The 20517-nt window shown below is 38.7% G+C and overlaps 2 protein-coding genes across 9 annotated transcripts in view; one reads left to right on the forward strand and one right to left on the reverse strand.

Moving 5' to 3' along the window:
* Positions 1-20517, reverse strand: part of NEK10 (NIMA related kinase 10) — a 205266-nt gene that overhangs the window by 17750 nt on the left and 166999 nt on the right. For 4 of the 8 annotated variants that reach the window (XM_069473323.1, XM_069473319.1, XM_069473320.1 and 1 more), the window contains 2 exons: positions 9611-9640; positions 7321-7421 (listed from right to left, as the gene is read on the reverse strand). In XM_069473323.1, coding sequence (XP_069329424.1) covers positions 7321-7421; positions 9611-9640 — 131 coding nt within the window. The remainder of the gene's footprint in view (positions 1-7320; positions 7422-9610; positions 9641-20517) is intronic. The other 4 variants (XM_069473325.1, XM_069473321.1, XM_069473318.1 and 1 more) reach the window with 1 other exon arrangement.
* Positions 10654-10791, forward strand: LOC138386734 (large ribosomal subunit protein eL39-like). Its single transcript, XM_069473316.1, has one exon. It carries the CDS (start codon positions 10654-10656, stop codon positions 10789-10791), a length of 138 nt encoding a protein of 45 aa, XP_069329417.1.

Consider the following 20517-nt stretch of genomic DNA (forward strand, 5'->3'; position numbering starts at 1 on the left):
TGGCATGGCCACAAGATAGAGCAGGGCCACTTGACCAACCCAACTTTGACTGAGAGATAAACCTCTCCTGTCTCAAGCCAAGGGATTCAGCATATATCTGTTAGTGCAGTATAATTTCCCTTATCCTGAGGAATACAGGGTATACCTCTTCACTAAAGTTTGATGGAAGAGGGGGATATATAAAAGGTAATGGCAGAGCCAAGAATAGGGTCTGCAAGGGCTCAAAGCAGCTGACTGATTAGCCAAACACAAACTGCTCATCATCCCAAGCACAATGGGATGCAGGGCCTATTATGAAGTACTGTAATTATATAAAACACAAAAACAATGCAATTGAAAAATGTTTCTAAAATGCATCTTTAATCCTAGTGCTGGAGTCAAAGTAGGTTTAATTAGGGAGGAGATAAGACTGTTCTGGAGATACTGAAACCCCTTAGTATACTTTGAAATGTTTTGCAGGACTGAGGGAGCAGCACTGAGTCTCTACTGATCTCTTCTGATGTCAATATTATAGCTTTCTTTTACCATGATCCAGATGCGATTCCTCCCTTCACCTCCAGCAAACAGTCATAATTATTGTTGTCTTTTCATGTGGAATGAAAGAGGGAAATCAAGAAATGTGGAGGAGAAAAAACAGGGGAGAGGAGAGAATGGGGGGGGCAGAGACAGAGATATCTCAGCATTAAGGGGCAAATATTTGGAAGACAGATGAGAAGGAAAATGAGTATAAATTATATATGTATGCATGAGAGAACAGCAAAAGAGAAATTAATTTAACTTAAAGTAGAAATAGGCAATGATGGGAGATGTATGTGCATACTCTGCTGGCAAGGGGATGGGTTGGAGTGGTGAGGGGACCAGAAAAGTACCTGAAAAGACACCAGGTTAGATAATTTCATATTGTTAAGCTCCAGAAGTTGCCACTTTCCCAAATCAAACACCAGAGGACAGCGTTGGCCCTGGACTGGCTAGTTGCTGCCCAGCTGATTGCAGTGTGGCTGTCAAAGGGAAAGACAACAAACCTTCTCTGCTACAACAAACCTAAAAGTGTGAAACACCAGTGGCCTCACAGGTTCCTTCAAAGGGGACTTAGCCCAGTACTGGCAGTTACTGGTATCAAATTATTAATTCAGATACTCTGCAAATTCTTGCTATTCATTTAACTTGATAAGCCTCTAGTTAACTTAGAATTGTTTTTACTGCTCCTGATGGCCTGAATTAATCTTCATAAAAACTCATTTGAGTAAGTTACCATTCAGTCAACTTAAGATGCATACTCGGGGCAGTATTAGGAAGCTATTGATCTTACTATAGTCCTATAAGCTCCCCCATCTTACTAATGAAGTAACTGATTCTTGAAAAGGTAATGACTCCTCAAAGTCTAAAATCTAAGTTTGTTCTTATTTGCCTGTTTTTACTATACCACAGAAAATGACAAAAGAAAAAGTAAAACCTGTTCTGGATGTTTTATACTAGTTTTCTCAAACTTGAAGAATTCATGGATTCTGTCCAAAGAACTGCCTGCATTCTCTAGTAACTCAAAGAATACATGAGAAGACCATCCATAGCTCACAGGGCTCCATTTGACAGTGACTTAAATTAGTGTCTTATCCTGTTTTTTAAAAAGTTATTTTGACATATTACTGCTTAAGAGATTTCCCTAAATGCTGAAACAAAATGTTCAAATATTATCATCAAAATAAATATGCAAAGTATAACACCTTCTTAGAATTTACAAACCCTGAAGATGTTAGTCAATTTGAGAAACACACAACTTTACCCTAAGTATTTTATTTTGTTTAATCTCATTCACCCTTGCCATCAGTAACTAGGAAATCCAGATGAGTGGGTATGGATGGTTCTATTTTTATCCAGCACTACTGCTGAAAAGAACACAGTATGCTTCACCAATGACAGCCAGTAGTAAAATTTTCATCTGAGGACAGCACATTGCTATTCTTAATCACATTTTTTTCTTGTTGGCAATAATTGTGGTTGTGAAAATGGGCAATCCAAAGGATCTTCAAACTGCCTGTCTGCTCTCTAGGACAGCAGTACTCAACATTTTTGGCACCAGGGACCAGTTTCATGGAAGACAATTTTTTCCATGGACAGCGGGGTGGGGAGGATACTGGCGCTCAAGTAGTGCAGCCTTGTTCTTAACAGGCCATGGACTGGTACCAGGCCATGGCCCAGGGGTTGGGGAGTGCAGCTCTAGGAGACAGATGCTTAACTGTTAAAAGTTGCTATATGCTGATTTTCAAAGCATTTTCTTAACAAAACAATCAAAACGTAAGTATAGGGTTAAACCCAATGCTTAATTTGGCTATGCAGGTCTTACCTAAGCAATAACACATAAAGACTCATACTAAAAGGTAGCATATGTATTTTAGTCACCTTATATGCCCAAAGATAGATTTTGGTTTCCAGCAATGGAAATGAACCACTGATTTCATTCTTTGCTTGCTGGTCTTGAGATTACCATTTTAGTTCTGATGAAAACAGAGGTCAAATCAGTGACGGCAGGGTAAGGATTTTAATATCCTGCCTTGTAAAACAGTTGCTTTTAGATGATTTTCTCAGATCTGTTTCCATGGAAACTGGACAAGAAAGGCCACCACCAGCCAAAAGTAAGAAGTTTTCCCTGTAAGTTCATCTGTTGGGTGTTGTAATAGGAGGTATCTGGCCTGCAGTTCAGAGCAGCCACCAACTGTAGGCTGTGAGAGTCTGAGTAGTAAATAAATATGTGAACAAGAAGCGTTTTGTTTGTTTGTTTGTTTTGTCAATTCAGCGTTACTTTCAATAGTTTTCCGTTGCAATTAGCAGACAGGGAAAACTGATCTTGGTTTTTAACCTATAACAAATATACTAGCATAATATTTAGATGTATATTTTTCTTCTTTATTTGAAAGACATTGACTTTGTTTAGCACCTTAAGTTAAAATTTCCCAGAGGGGAATCATTCTTAACTATGTGTGATGTCATAAACTTTAAAGTATTCTTGAAATACATTTTTAAAATCATAATAGTTATATCTGAACTTGTAGCAAGGAATGCCATCCTGCCAAAATATATGAAATCATTTGTTATGCTGGCAGTTTAAGGGCATAATTATAAGATATTTAGTTTCATTCTTGCTTTAAAATACTTTCAAATCCAGTACAGAAATGGAATACATACATTAAAAAGTTTTTTATTACATAAAAATTAGCAAGGCAGGCATATGGAAACTATATTTAAATTTCAAAGGATATTTCTCTCAATTTAATAGTTAGTAATTGAGGTAACTAAAAAGCTATTTAAAGCTATTTCCATAACACTAAAGTTAAGAATATTTTTCTCATATTTCCATATCAGTATTTAAATGGAAATACATTTTGAATATAATATTTTAACTTAGTACAGATACGGCAGATTAACCAAGATTCTCTCCCTCCAACAATACTTCCTTGTACCCCTGCACCCTCTTCAATTTAATCAGTTAGACAATTCTATGTGATTGCCTAAGAGAAAGGTTGACAGCAGAAAATAGAGAGGAAAGTAATCAATTTTAGACTCTTGTGCCTCAAAAAGGCAGCTGTCAGGGTGAATAAAAGGAATACCAGATTTTGGACAAAACTTGATAGATAAGAGCCAGGCTACTCAGCCCCAGGCTTAAAGACTCCTCCGCTAGAGAGAGAGTCAAAGGGAAAGCAATGAGAATTCAGAGGTACCAAAGAAGGCAGGTTGGTACCTTGACTGGTTCCCCCAGGCTAAGTATGCTAGTTATCAATGCTGCCAAGCTCTAAGCCCACCCTTAATTGCCCTTCTTGTGATGCTGGAAACATTTCTCCCTTGCCAGCTGGCAGGATGCTAAGCTATATCAGAAATGGGCACTGCCGGGACACTGGGGGAGGGAAGAATTCATCTCTGCTTCCAGTGGTGCTTCTGTCTCACTTTGCTCTAGCAGCTCCCAGTGGACAGCACATGTGGGACCCCTAGTGGTTGGTGCTCAGCCCTAGTCAGTTCCAGTGGCACCAACCCTGCAGATGGCTCCCACAGAGTCCCAGGGAGCAGCACCTACCAGTGGGTGGCCTCCCCTGGTCCCACAGAGGGTGCCTCTCAGCATAACCCCCTCAAATGCTTATCCCACCAAGTTCCACAGCATGGTACCTCACCGTGGATGGCTTGCCCTGGTCCCCCAGAGGGACACTTCAACTTCAAATCTCTCCAGCTTAGCACCTTAGCAATTATTCCTGACCTTTCTAATGAGGTTTGGACCTCAGCCCAGGGTAGAAGTGTTCACTTCCATATTTGTTCTTTTCTTGCGTGCTCGGCCTCAGCCCCAGAGACTGTGACTTCCCTATCTGCTCTTCCTATATTCTTTAGATTTCTCTTCCCCTCCTTAGTAGATAATACTCTGTTATAGTTCACAAAAATCTTTATATTAAACCTTCCCTGTTGAAATTACCATGTGGCTTCTGGCTGGACCTTCACTAATACAGATTCAGGTTCTAGGAATGTCTCAGGAGAAGAACTCATACAGATAAGATTTGGGTGCCCTTGAAACTGATCCCAGTGCTGAGTTTTGTTTGTTTGTTTGTTGCCAATAGGACATGGGATGCTAGTGATCCATGGCATGCAGTGGTATCACAATTAATCAGGTCATCATCTTGATGAAAGACCAACTGAAGCAGGCACCTTGGAAGCCCAAATGGCTGCTGTTTTCACTGTCAGGTGGTGATCGGGACTGTGGTATAGAATGGATTCTTCTAAATGCACTGGAGCACTTACACAAAGAAAATGGCAAATTTAGTTACTTTAACTCTCAGCTCAAGTCAGGGTCTGAGACCTGAAAAGAGTCCATGACAGCCCTAGAAGAATCCGTTGCTTTGTGCTTCCACAGCACTTATATGGCTGATAATCAAATGCAAAATTTAATTGGGCAGGTCGCTATATTACAATGTCAGTTGAATTCATACTTCATCAAATTTCTCATGTGAAAGTTAGAAAAAAAATAGGATCCTAAAGCTTGGAGTAGGGATATCTTGTTAGACCCAGATAAAATTAACAATCTTGAAACTCAGATTGCTCTGAGCCTTCCTTGCTAGTGGAAATAGCTTATCACCCTGTGCCTGAGAAGACAACCTTTCTTTGCTTAAAAACTATATATGACAGCCTTGTCTGGGACAAATGTCTTAAACAGGGATGCTCATAAGACCCACAAAAATGAGGGTCAAATCCATAACTAGGGTAGTACTTCAATATAATCCACATACTATGACCCAGGTGGAAATAGCTTATACTCCAAAAGAACTGAAAGATTTTGCCATTACATATCAGCAGAAACTCAGAGAATATGATCAGAAGTGGACTACAAGAATGTTAGGCAAAAAAAGGTGAAATATAGCACAAGATCAGACTGGATTCATTGATATGGATGCTCGTACTAGAAATTCCAGATTTAATACATTAGTTCATGCAGCTAGAGGTGGTAGCTTAGTTGATTGGTTGACTTGTACTCCCCAGTGGCCTGTGTCTAGTGAGGATGAAATGCCAGAGCTTCTCTGGTATGTGGAGGGGGGAATTAGAGAGGCTTAGAGAGACAGGAACATGAGGTGGATTTACCACGTGTGACCTGCACACCCACTCCCCAACCACATTCAGCAAGAACCCCCAGAAGCTAGTCCTTTCACTAAGGCACTGAGAAACACATTGCAGAGGGGAGCACCAGCATACTTGAAAAGCTTTATGGTTGCTCTCCTTCATAGGCCAGGTGTGACACTGAAGGATGCATGTTCCAATGTATCCAATTGGCAGAGGCCAAATGACTACAATTGACCACCAGTGACAAATTGCAAGCATTTACCATAAAGGGCAGCAGGGATGTACTGTTAGTTAGAACGCCTTGGCCCACAGAGATCTTTGGTGGTGGTTAATTGACTAAAGTGTTCCTGGAAAAGAAATAGATGTTCTGCCTACTAGAGTATTCCTTGATCTATTTCACAGAAAAGAAACTCCAGGTCTGCTAGACAAAAACCTGACCTGAGTTGCCATTGCCACAGTGGAGAGTTAAAGCCTCTCACATGGTTTCCAGACATAAGTCAATTCAAAGACCTAAAGCCCCTTGATTAATAGGGAAGCTGAAACCCCTTGAGGAAGGCCCCTGAAGCATTGCTACAAGTACACACTATAAATTTTCCTCCAAGCCTTCCCCAAAGAGACTTTTAGCCATTTGCTAGACTGGCTGTTCACTGGGGAAAAGGAAATACCCAGGCTTTCAGGGAATGCTAGGCAGTGGTTGTAAATTGACACTAATTTCTAGAATTGTATAATGTCACTGTGGTACAACAATGAAAATGGTTTTTGGGGGGAGGGGGTTAGCCAGGTGAGAGATGGAGTATTAGCCCAAGTTTGGCTTACAGTGGGCCCAGTTGGTCCAATGACCTAGTGGTATTTCTCTTCAGAACCTGCAGTTATAAACAATATTGCCACAACTGGCAACTGAGAGTATCCCTGACATTGGCTCTTTGAATCTTAGGGTGAAGGAATATTTATATGTTTTGCTCACTGATATATCTTAAGTGCCTGGAATAGTCCTGGCACATAGTAGGTACCTAATAATTATATGTCAAATAATAAATGAATTAATAAACTGCAAAAGACATACAATGTTAAACTTCAAAATAATACTTTCATGTTCAAATGTCTGCACTTCTTTGTCTACAAAAGTTTCGTTTTTTATTAACAGTACATAACTGTACATTTACCTTTGGTAAATGAATATTTAAGTTGTTTATCAATAGACAGATTTTTGTCAATAATTAATGGCCATTTGTTAGCACTGATTGTTTCCTTGGTATCTAGGAGTCACCAAGATTTACAAAAAAGAAGTCTTAACAATTCTGGACGTTTTGTGGTTTGACCTTCCCTCTCTGAAATGTTCTGGTTTCCACCCAATATCCTCAGGATTAATGGATGGGCACCATTTTCCTCTTTTTTGCCTGTAGTAGAGCTGATTATGGGCAAAGAAGCCCTGCTCTGTCTCCATTTTCACTCCACACTGAAGGGCTATTTATGTTAAAGTTTGTTTTTGGTTGGACATTAACAGTGAAAGAGGAGGTTAGGAGTCATAGGGAAAATATGACATATTTGCTTTTTTACCTTACTACATTTCCAGCTCTGTTGCTAAACCAAAATATCCCCAAATATATGTGGTTGGAGAGAATAAGAACAATAAGAATTAACTCTAAATGAAACTCCCACAAAGTAGTTCTTCAGCAATATTAGCACCAAATTTTCCTTTAAGATGAAAACAAAATAAAAAGCTAGAACACTGACCTGTGTGATGTAGATGATTTTGTGCAGCTGAATTAATATCTGCTGAATAGGATCACTGATCTGACGTACTTTCCTCTGGGACACAGCAATTCCTGCAGATGCTGTGGGTGATAAATTCTATAGTTAGTCAAGTTCTCTTTCAAAAGTGATAGTAGTGGAAAAGGAAGTAAAATTCTCACAAATATTTTAAAGCAAAGACCTCACCCTACCAATGAGACAGTACGCAGAGACCCTGTAACACTTTAATATTTTGTGATATGAAATAAACAATCTTCCCTTTACTTCTCAGACTTTTATGTAACATAATGATGTTTCCTAACATAACATTTGAAAGACTGCTTAGCTCTTGGATATTTTGCTTGCAATTACAGCAGGCTGCCATCAGGAGTCAGTGGTGCCTTGGACACTGTGACCACTGAAAAGCCAGGCTTCAGACACATATAGTTAAGAGGATATCGTGCTTTTAAATTTTTAATTCATTATGCCCTCTATAACATGTTTTTTGTTGTTGTTGTTGTTTTGTTGTTTTTGAGACAGAGTCTCACTCTGTTGGCCAGGCTAGAGTGCCGTGGCGTCAGCCTAGCTCACAGCAACCTCAAGCTCCTGACCTCAAGCGATCCTCCTGCCTCAGCCTCCCGAGTAGCTAGGACTACAGGCATGCGCCACCATGCCAGGCTAATTTTTCTATATATATTTTTAGCTGTCCATATAATTTATTTCTATTTTTAATAGAGACAGGGTCTCGCTCTTGCTCAGGCTGGTCTCGAACTCCTGAGCTCAAACAATCCACCCGCCTCGGCCTCCCAGAGTGCTAGGATTACAGGTGTGAGCCACTGCCCCCGGCCTATAACATGTTTTAAAACTAATTTTATCAAAACTACTAAATGTAAACACTGAATAAGCAATCTTACAAAGCAAAAAAATCCAAAAATCCTCTTAGCTAGGATTAAGTAACTTTCAAATCCTTGATTATTACAAATTATAATTTTCACCTGGATGAAAATTATAGGTCTAAATAGGACACATTTATAATTTATACTGGATTCTCATAATAGAGCCACACCACCTTCACAGTTTCAGGCTAACATGATGTCAAATTGCAGAGGGGTTGCTTCCCCAGCTTCCTGTTATAGTCACAAATGGTCCATTTTAAATGAAGAATATAAGATTATTTAAAGGAATGACTTTAATTTCTAGATTAGCTGCAAGGTCACCTCTGCCTCCTTTCACCCACAAAACCACACTGGAGAAAATGGAAGAGAAACTTCATATGTGTGATGTGTATTTTCCTCCTTCCTTTCTCTTCTTACTCCTTCTCTTCCCCATTCTCCCCTTAAGCTCGAGCATGCTTCTGCAACAATACTTCTCTTGCCAACTTCCCTTTTTAAAAAAAGTCCCAAAGCATTTTCTTCCCTTTATACAACTTTGAGCCTCTATGAAATTAAATATGAATAAAATCATTGCTTTAGCAACAGCTAAGATTTTTAAAAAATGATTCTTACATAAGTGTTTTCTGAGAAAGCTTGCATATTTTACCATAAATATTTTGTTTTCAAGACATTTAAAAAGAAAATTTAATGTGTTTGCTTAAAAGACTCAAGTTTTTTTATTATAAGCTTATGAAAATTTATATTTAAGACACAAAATACAATAAAGAATAAAATATGAATGTTTAAAGAAATAATATTTTCTTTACGGATAACTTAGTTGAGAAATTAGCACAAGAAATAATCTAGTTCTAGTTCATCTGCATTTAATACCTTGTTTAAATATTTGGAATTTGAAGATCTATCTCACCTGTACACTGTGTCTAACCCCTTTAAAGTGTCAATTATTTTATCATTAAGATGAGGTTTAATAAATCACCCTTAGGGTAAAAATGTAAAGGCAAACCAGAAAGAATTAATTTAGCTCTAAAATAGAAAGCGGAGAACTGCAGTTGTCTGCTCCAGCTTGTAGAGATGGCCAAGTATACCTATGCCATATTTCCTACAGTGGTTCCCCTTGCAGAAATAATCCTTAAAATGTAAGTATTTGTTTATCTAGACTCATGCCAAAAAAACGAGATACTGTGTAACATGGCCAAGTTGATGTTGCTACAAAAACATTAACTTTGTGTTTTCTGAAAATGGAGGGCTTGAGTTTTGATCATTTTTATATTAATTACTTTATGTTTTTGATTTACAGATGCAACATTCATAGATAATGAGTTAAAATCTCACAGCATGGCAGAGAGTTCTTAGGCTTGTGAAGACATTTTGAGTGGAATATCACATAGGTTTGACTCTACCTTGCCACAAGAATGTGCTCATCTGTGGCCCTAAATATAAAAACAGAGAGAGTTAGCTAGAGAGTTAGCCTGCCTTCTGAACTAATCAACTATTCAATTTAACTTAAAAATTATGTTTCTTAAGAATGTTTGACCACTACCCTCTCAATCGCAGTAAATCCCTAACTTCTGAAAATAGTTATAATTGCTTATTCTCTAAAAAATAAAACAAGCAAGCAAGCAAACAAACAGAAACGTTAGGGTTCCAAATGAGGCTCAAGGCTCCCCGGAGCCACCACCCATCATAGCCACCTCCCCAGAAGTAACCTCTGATATTAGAGTGGTGGTTGCCTTCCAGTCACTTTTCCATCCATTTGCATACATATGTGTGTGCCTCAAAACAATATTTTTCAAACTATAGTTAAGACCTGAAATCAATTTAATGGGTCATGACCAGCATTTTTAAAAATGGAATGGAATGCATTGAAACTAGATCAAAAAATTTCAGAGTGCATTGCAAGGGTCCACTCAGTCAAGATATATAATGTGCTCCTGATTGATGGTCACTTCCAAGAGTTCGAAAGGTCCTATTATAGAAAATCTATAGTAGTCCTTCCTCCTCCCTCTTTCCCTCCTTCCCTTCCTCCTTTTCTTCCTTCTTTTCTTTTTAAACAAATAGTGACACATCACATCACATAGTGCTTTATAATTTTACTCCCACTCAGTCTATCATGGAGCACCTTTTTTATCAGAACACCCAGTTCTAGCTTATTCTCTACAACTATTGAGTATATTGCAATAGTACTGCATGTTTTGGATGTAGCATATAGTTTACATAGCCACTTCTGTCTTGATGGACACTTAATTTGCTTTCAATTTGTCATGATTATAAGTGATGTTGCAGTGAGTATACATGTGCATGCCTCATTGTGAATAAGTACAAGAGTTCTTTTAGGGTAGACAAGGAGAAATGAAGTAACTGAAGGCCCAAGGATACACACATTTCTTATTGTAACAAATACATTTTAAAGTGGTTGAATCAGTCCCATTGAGTCTACCTCACCATGTCTTCTCACAAGACTTTCAGAATCAAAAGGTTTCTGGCCAAGAAGCAGAAGCAAAATCGTCCCATCCCCCAATGGATTCGTATGAAGACTGGCAATAAAATCAGGTACAATTCCAAGAGGAGACATTGGAGATAAACCAAGCTGGGTCTATAAAGTTTGCACATGATATAATGGCATGCATATTTATGCTGTATCAAGGTCACTATCATCTTACCATATCAAGTTGGAAATGTCACTAATATCCGGACAGACACATTTCATTGGGAAAAGTGATTTTTCTCTTTGTTTATATGCTCTGTACTAATAAGCTAGTTCAGTAATAAATATGTGAGACCTTTTGTTTAAAAAATAAGTAAATAAATAAAGTAGCTGAATCCCTTTATACTCTGACAAGAGAAGAACCCATTCTTCTATACCTCAGTTAACACTACATATTACCAGACTTTACAATTTTGCCAATTTAATTTTTTTCTATTTTGTATTTATCTAAATGTTAGTGACGTTATTGTACTTCTTTGGTGAATTTCTTGCTTGTACCCCATGCTTCTTTGTTCTTATTGATTTGTAAATACTCTTTACATACTCTGAATACTAATACTTTTATTGCATTTTATATGTTAAAAGCATTTTCACCTCATCTGTTACTTCCTTTCTGTTTAAAGGGCATTTCCCACTCCTACCACTTAGACTCAGGTACCACCAGAACAGCCTCTCAGGTAGCTGCTGCTACTGCATCAAGGCAAGCTGGGATCCCACCACCAGTTCAGCATTACTGGGTGCTCTGGCAGGATCACTAAACTGTGTCATGAGTTAGGATAGGGAAGAGAAAGAAAACTTGGGACTGAAAATGATGTCTACCTGTACCATTTGCAAACTCTCTTGATTTCCTGGACAAATTGAGCTAAACCTAGGTATGAGAACCATTCTTCCTCATTTTCTACCTGATCAAATCTTCACATTTGTTTTATATTCTCCTACACCAAAATATATATTTATTTAGCTTTTAATAATTTTAGGGAAACAAAAATGATAAAAATCCAAATACATATCTTCTTTTATTTTTATTCTTCATTTAAAGATTAATAACTACTAGGTTCACGGCAAATGTTAGCCAAATCGTGTTATCTAGTTTTCAAGCATTCTCTCTCAATAAATCTTTCAGATTAGCTCACTGAAAATATTATACTTCCTAATGATTCACAAAGAAATTCAGCATATATTTATTTTGACAATTTTGTCCTAAGAATATTTTTATTAGAAGGATTTTTCCTTAAAAAAAAAAATCAGTGAGACTGATCACAGTTCATGTGCAATGTCAGTCATACATAATATGCCCATGACTCATATCTATGTGGTATTTCCTACCGCAAAACATATACGATATTTGGTCCCCTTAAAATTTAAATAAAATCAAAGTTTAAAATATTGTAATACTTTGTATTCTTTTATTGTTTTTATTGAAATAGTAAATTTGACTAATGTCTTAAAACATAGAAGGAAACTAAAAAATTCCTCATAAGAGGTAATTTACTTAAAAGTGTCAAAAATCAAAAGTAATTATATTTGCTAGCTTCCTCTGTGGCATGACACTAAAGAGCTATACTTTCCGCCTGGAGTGTCAGGTAGGAGGACCTGCAGAAAGAGCAGTGCTTTCTTAGCATGGACTTGGGTTAGAGACTGGGAAGCATTTTACACATTTAATCTCATCTAATCCACACAACCATTCTAAAGGGTGGCTGTCATGTTCCCAATTTTATACATTAGGACACTGAGTGCTATGGTCTGAATGTTTCTGTGCTCCTAAAACTCATACATTGAACAATACCAAAGTGATGGTATTAGGAGGCAGTGCCTCTGGGAGTGACTAGGTCATGGGGGTGCACCTCTCATGAATGGGATCAGTGATCTTATAAAAGAGGCTAGCGAGAGCTTGGTCACCACTTCCACCATGTGAGGACACAGCTTGAAAGAGCCATCTGTGAACCAGGAAACAGGCTCTCACCAGACACTGAACTTGCCAATGCCTTGATCTTGGACTTCTATCCCCCAGAACTTGAGAAATAAATTTCTGTTATTTATAAGGCAGCCAGTTCATAGTATTTTCTTATAGCAGCCCAAACCAATTAAGACAGTGAGCTTTAGGGAGATTAAAGAAAATGCCCAACCAAGATCACACAGCAAGTGAGTGCTGGGACATGAAACCAGGAGGGCCCTAAAACACTACTACACTGACTCAGTCTATATGGTAGTTAAGGGCCTCCCAGTTTTACTCCTAAACCCATCCCTAGGAGGCTGTGTGATGATGGACAATCCCTCTGGTTGCTGCAAATACAAAATAATACCTACACTCCTTGCCAGCCTGAAACACTATTTCCTTTCTTGAAAGGGGTTGCTACTTTTAACATGATGTTCTACCTATCCCTTTGAACATTTAATGGACTAATAAATATTTTTGGAAAGCACATACATGTAACAAATTGGAAGCATTAGGTCTTTGGAACCTGCACAGTACACTATATTCTATTATCTCATAGCACAATGATAAAACAGCCAAGTTAGTTGCCCATTCCTGGGGCTTTCAGACTTGATTTACACTATATATCCAGTCTATGGAAACTACAATTTATAATGTACAACCTGAAGCTGTCAATTACTACAAATTGAACCAAAAATAGAGTATACTGTATTCTCCCAGGTGACCAAGAGATGGTATCAACTTATTAGTTTTCTGGATTCTTTCTGTTAAGAATCAGGAAGTTTTGGACAACTGGAAAAAAGAAAGATTGGGGGGAGGGGTGCGGCGGCAGTCTGTGAAGAAGGAAAAAATATATTTTTTTTAATGAATGAGGCCAAACACAGATGAGCTTCTCTATATTGGACCAACTGTCCTGTCAAAAGACAATACAAATTCACTTTACCTCTTTTCTTTCCTTTTGTAACAATGAAATAAAGTACCTTAATTGTATTTCAAGTCTACAAATGTTCAGCAATCAATCCCTGTGTCCCTGGTTAGATGAACGATTTTGCACTCACAGAGGTTTCATGGGAGGTTCCCCCAGAGAACCATGGATGGGGGATAAAGAGTGGATGCAAAGGTCACATGTGAGCAAACCATGGAGAACTAGGAGGCCTTCAGCAGGCACAGGGCATGGGCTGGGTGTGAGGGAAAGTGTATTGGAGTGGTGGCTTCCTAGTGTTAACAGAAGGAACAGTTCCAGCAAAGGGAAGAGTCAGCTAAGTGAGGGCTACATTTGAACAGCAAAGCATCTATACCGTAATGAGGTATGGTATTTGTGCAGCTAAAGAGGTAGCCAGGGGCCACACGTGGTGAAGAGCCATAAGGGTGACTGTATTTCATGAAAGGTGACCTCATAAGAAGATGCCTGGAGCTGAAGTCAGAAGGCCTGGCTTAAATTTTCTCTCTCTGCCAGGTACCAGGAACATGGTTCTAGTCAAGTCACAACTTCTTTGGGCCTTGGTTTCTTCATCGGAAATGGGAGCATGGTCAAAATGGGAAAAAAACAAAGGGGGCTGAGGTGATATACACTACGGGGGGGGTGGGGGAATGAGTCTACAGCGTGTGGAAACTATCTGTGTGCGGGGAGCAGAGGCTGAGGATTGCAGAAGCTTGGGGCTGAGTGACTAAGAGAATGATGTCCCATCAAAAGAGAGAGAGAAGTGACAGAGAGGATGAAGAGTGGGAGGCTGGGGCATGGGGTGGGATACTTCCCACACAGACCAACAGACCGTTCCGCAAGCAGGCAGGAATTGTTAGAAAGGGACTTGACAGTCTGGGCCCAGTTCCCCTGCTGTCCCCCACCCCTGCTGGAATTTCCCACAGGATGGCAGGAAGCCGAGTCAAAGCATCAGCTCCCTTCACCTTCTGGGTGATCAGGCAACAAACTCCCTTTCATTTGAAACTTCTGAAACAAGCTGTTTAAAGGCCACAGAAGCAAGGCCGCTTTGAAGTCCTTCCCTCTTGACTTCTGACTGAATCTCATTTATGTAATATGCCTTATATCCTGTCCAGGTTTAATATTTTTGGTGTGTTTCAGGGTTAGGGTTCTTCCAATTTCAAAACTGCTATCTCTTCAGTTATTTTTTTAGAATATAAAATATAACCACAGGATTTTTGAAATTGAAATTCCTGGAAATGGCTACATAATACACATGGAAAGCTGCTCTGTGGAGAATTTACTGCTGTGTTATTTCCCACACTTACTTTCGACCCCAGGAGCCTCCCCAGTCAAGCAGCAGAGTGTGAGGGGAGCATCGCCCCAAGATGCGGCGGCAGAAAGGAACCAGGAACAGAGAAAGCTCTAAGCAGAAGGCAGAAAGATTCGAAAGAAGTTTTGTTGAACAAACTTTTCTTTCTGCCTCTCCTGGGTGAGATATGCTTCTCTGAGGATGGAGGATGAGGAGATAAGAAAAAAAGAAAGCCTCAGGAAAGATCCAAATTCCAGCTCACTTTGGGCAGAGTCTGGGGTGGGGGCAGCAAGGAGGGAGAGTTGGATGCTAGAGCTCTCTTTAAGTTTGGGGATTCAAAAGTGGTGAGGCTGCCTGCCCCAGTCCCACAGGGAACTCTGAGAGGACTCAGTCATGCTGATATTCCCCTCACCACTATGGCCTGGGGGTCAGGGGGCAGTAGACATAGCTCCCTGGGGTATCAGAGCAGAGAGCTTCTGCGGAGTTCCCAAGTCTCCATGCCCAGAGAGGTGAGGAAGGGCAGGCCAACCCTCCCGAGGTCCCTGAGAAAGTGAGCTGACGGAGCAAGAGAGCTTGCCCTGCAGAGGACTTGCTTTCATGTCCAGGGGACACTGCTGTGGGTGGAAACATGGACTAGGAGCTTGAAGTCAGGTAGGGTTGTGCCACTTCTTTGGACACAAAGGTGGAAAAATGACCACACCCAATAATCAGATCAATGTGAGCACAGGCAGTCACAAAGCCCCAGTGCCATAATGCTGACTAAGCCCTTGGAACAAATTCCACCCAGGGAAGCAGAAGAGACAGAAGAGCAATCCTCGATTTGTCTGATATCAGACTTTAAGTTTGATATGATAAAGAAATCACCAACACATTGAAATTTACCTGTAGGTCAATTGATCATGTTTCTGAAATCAGTTAATATAGATAGTAGGTTCAGATTTGGGAAAATACAGAAAGTTATATTTTTATTCCTGACTGTGTAGGCTAAAAATAGCATATGAACTTGGTCTCGTTCATAGAACCTGACTCTTATCCAATGATCTAGTTGTTTCTTATACTATACTACAATTGCTGATCAAGTCACACTAGCTCCCTTTATTCTTAGCACAGGGAATTTTTCTTCTCTGAAATTCAATTCCATTGATGAAGCCCAGAATTCTCAAGAAAAAAGTGTTGTGGTGTGAAAACCATGCTGTTCACCACTATGGATGCAAAGGCAATTCAACTAAATGAAACCGAAAGAAAAGATGGGCTTCCTCTCCCCACCCCACCCCCATTCAATTGCCTGGACAAGAAAAATTTAACCCAAATGTGGAAAATAGGCAAAATGGTGATTGCTTGATTCTCTGATAGCATGCTAGAGCATTTTCTAATAACCCCACTTAATCTTAATCTAATACTCTTGGGTAATGTCGTAGTATATTTAACTAACAATCTACACCAATAAAGAAGCATGCAGTTTATAGCTCCATAGTGTTAGAGTTAACCTGTAGAAATTGATATATTGTTATGATTTTATACCTGATGAAGAGCTTGATCACAAAAATGATTTAGTTTTATTGCCCTGTAGAAATTTAGCCGGCCTTATGCTTGATTTAGCAATCTTATTTCAGCTTTGCTTTCTTGCCTAACTATACAAATCCCTGTTCTCCAAATGCTCTTGGAATCAGCTCTTTTGTCTTCTACACAATTCTATCATTAATGGGTTAAATAAAAATATTCAAACACTTGCTAAAAATAACTTTAAGAATTGTGCTGTTGCACTCCAATTATGAGAAGAAATAATATGTAGTTACCACAATAAAAAATTGTAGTTGACACACTATCTAAAACATCCCAGACAATCTTTTGAATCCATACTGAGCAATGTCAATTAAGAATAACACATTCTTAGCTGTAGGGGAGGGCAGGTAGGTGGCCCAGAGAGAAGAAAGAGGCCTCCTGCTTTCAGGAGAGTGGACTGCCGCAGCAACCATTAGAGAATGGTCTGGCCACAACCTTAGTGGTTTCAACGTTTTTCTTGAACAAATGGATTTAATAGAAGCTTAATAACTGAATTAATGATTAATACTCCCTGTGGGTTAAATGTACTCTGTCTGAGATTCTAAAAAATTAAACTACTCCCCAAATAGGAGCCAACACATGGATGGGTTCTAAGTTGTTGGTGCTCACATTTCTACAAAGGAATAATTTGGTTAAAGGTCTATATGTATGAAACAATATGGTTTATGTGCAGAAGAGTCCACAGGAACCTAAGGTCCTTAATGTCTAGATTTCTCATTACTATGGGCTCATCTGTCACCATCTTCAACACTCAAATTGGTCTGTATGACAAACCAATTCAAAGGGTATTTGTAAATATCTAAACTATTTTTTAAAAATATATGAAAAATCATTAATAATGGAAAATTGAAATTTGAGAGACATACCTTTCTCCATTACCTCAATTATTTTGTATACTGTGCTACAATCATCACCCAAGTCACATTGACCTGGCCTGATTCCTACCAGAGAGTGGTGTACCTTCCGACTCTTCCTTCAGCCTGTCCTCCAGGCAGAAACCCTAAGGACAGGAGTATGAGCTTCCATTGAATAGCTGATATGCAGTTCGCATTTGGTCTTCAATTGGGATGATCAGTAACTTTTGTGAGACTGAGTATCTCTTTGAAAACACATTTCCTACAAAGACTGTGAAAAAAATCTATACCTTTAGGCAGCATTCTCCCGGGAGCTGGTACACGCTCCCTAAGTACATGAAGAATTAGTAAACAAATCATCATTGGTAAAGGAAACGCGCATTGTCGCCCACTCCTACCCCAATCTGAAGTCTAAACAATATAAACACATATATGTTTAATACAATTAATAAAATAATTTTAAATAAAAAAATAATTTGAAAAAGTCTATCATAAAATAATCATTGATTCCCTCACTGTTTCAGACTACTTATACAATTGCTGTCAATACAGTAGCAAACAATACAAGGCTTTATAGAGGGTGGGTCTGCATCAGTTACTCAATAAGCAGTTTTCAAGGGGCTGATCTCAGAGGACATACTCAAAATATATACAGGTATACGTCATTTTATTGTGCCTTAATTTATTGCACTTCAAAAATGTTGTATTTTTTACAAATTGAAGGTTTGCAGCAACCCTGCGTCCATCAAGGCTATCAGCACCATTTTTCCAACAGTGTATGTTCACTTCTTATCTCTGTGTCACGTTTTGGTAACTTTTGCATATTGCAAACTTTTTCATTATTATTATATCTGTTATGGTGACTATGATGAGCGATCTTTGATGTTACTAATACATAAACCGTGCTCATATGAGATGGCAAACTTAATGGATAAATGTGTGTGTGCTGACTGCTCTGCCAACCAGCCATTTCCCTCTCTCTCTCCCTCTCCCCAGGCCTCCTTATTCCCTGAGACAAAACAATATTGAAATTAGGTCAGCTAATAACCACACAATGGCCTCTAAATGTTCAAGTGAAAGGAGTCACAGGTCTCTCACTTTCAATCTAAAATTAGAAATGATTAAACTTAGTGAGGAAGGCATGTCAAAATCCAAGGTAGGTCGAAAGCTAGGCCTCTTGTGCCAGTTAGCCAAGTTGTGAAATACAAAGGAAAAATTCTTGAAGGAAATTAAAAGTGCTACTTCAGTGAACACATGAATAATAAGAAAATGAAATAGCCTTATTGTTGATACGGAGAAAGTTTTAGCAGTGTAGAGAGAAGATCAAATCAGCCATAATATTCTCTTAAACCAAAGCTTAATCCAGAACAAGGCCCTAACTCTCTTCAATTCTGTGAAGGCTGAGAGATGTGAAGAAGCTGCAAAGGAAAAATCAGAAGCTAGCAGAGATTGATTCATGAGGTTTAAGGAAACATGCCATCTTCATAACATAAAAGTTCGAGGTGAAGCAGCAAATGCTGATGTAGAAGCTGCAACAGGATAATATTTTCTTATCCAGAAGGTCTGGCTACACTAAACAACATATTTGATGAAGGTGGCTACACTAAACAATATATTTCAATGTATATAAAATGATCTTCTTTAGGAAAAAGATGCCATCTAGGACTTCCATAGCGAGGGAGGAGAAGTCAATGCCTGGCTTCAAAGCTTCAAAGGACAGGCTGAGTCTCTTGTTAGGGGCTAATGTAGCTGGTGAACTTAAGTTGAAACCAATGCTCATCTACCATTTCAAAAATCCTAAGGTCCTTAAGAATTATGCTAAATCTAGTCTACTTGTGCTCTAGAAATGAAACAACAGAGCCTAGATGACAGCACCTCTGTTTACTAAATATTTTAAACCCACAGTTAATACCTACTGCTCTGGAAAAAGGATTCCTTTCAATATATCACTGTTCATTGACAATATACTTGGTCACCCCAGAGCTCTGATGGAGATGGACAAGGAGATTAATGTTGTTCCAATGCCTGCTAGCACAACATCCATTCTGCAGTCCATGGATCAGGGGAGTCATTTTGACTTTCAAGTACTATTATTTAAGAAACACATTTTGTTAAGTAATAGCTGCCATAGATAATGATTTCTCTGATGGATCTGAGAAAAGTCAATTGAAAACCTCTGGAAAGGATTCACCATTCTAGATGCCATTAAGAACATTCATAATTCATGGGAAGAGGCCAAAATATCAACATTAACAGGAGTTTGGAAGAAACTGAATCCAACTCTCATGGATATCTTTGTGGGGTTCAAGACTTCAGTGAAAAAAGTAACTGCAGATATGGTAGAAATAGCAAGAGAACTAGAATTTGAAGTGGAGCCTGAAGATGTGACGGAATTGCTGCAATCTCATGATAAAACGTGAATGGATGAGGAGTTGCTTCTTACGGATGAGCAAAGAAAATGGTTTCTTCAGATGGAATCTCCTTCTGGTGAAGATGTTGAGAACATTGTTGAAATGACAACAAAGGATCTAGAATATTCCATAAACTTAGTTAAGAAAGCATTGGAAGATTTGGGAGGACTGACTTAATTTTGGAAGAAGTTCTACTATGGTTAAAATGCTATGAAACAGCATTGCATGTTACAGAGAAATCTTTTGTGAAAGGAAGAGTCAATCACTGCAGCAAACTTCATTGCTGTCTTATTTTAAGAAATTGCCACAGTCCCTCCAGTCTTCACCAACCATTACTCTGATCAGTCAGCAGCATGAACACTGAGGCAAGACCCTCCACCAGCAAAATAATCAGGGACTCACTGAAGGCTCAGATAATCATTAGCACTTTTTAGCAACAAAGTATTTTTAATTAAAGTATGTACATTATTTTTTAGACATAATGTTATTATACACTTAATAGAGGACAGTATAGTGCAAAAATAACTTTTATATGCATTGGGAAACAAAAAAATTAATGTGACTCACTTAATTGTGATATTCTCTTTATTGCTGTAGTCTGGAACCAAACCCACAATATCTCTGAGGTATGCCTGTATATATAAAAGCTTTACTGAAGATGCTTACAATATGGTTGGGAAGTATAAGTAATATACCCCAAATCCTAACAAACAATATGGAAATGCATATAATTATATGCCAAATTGCATGGTATAGACTAGTATTATAAAAGTTTTGACCAAAATCTGGTGAGCAAATTTTTATATGCTAAAAAAATTGCTATGCAA

This window comes from Eulemur rufifrons, chromosome 7 (assembly GCF_041146395.1).
Source record: "Eulemur rufifrons isolate Redbay chromosome 7, OSU_ERuf_1, whole genome shotgun sequence".
In the NCBI taxonomy this organism is placed as follows: domain Eukaryota; kingdom Metazoa; phylum Chordata; class Mammalia; order Primates; family Lemuridae; genus Eulemur; species Eulemur rufifrons.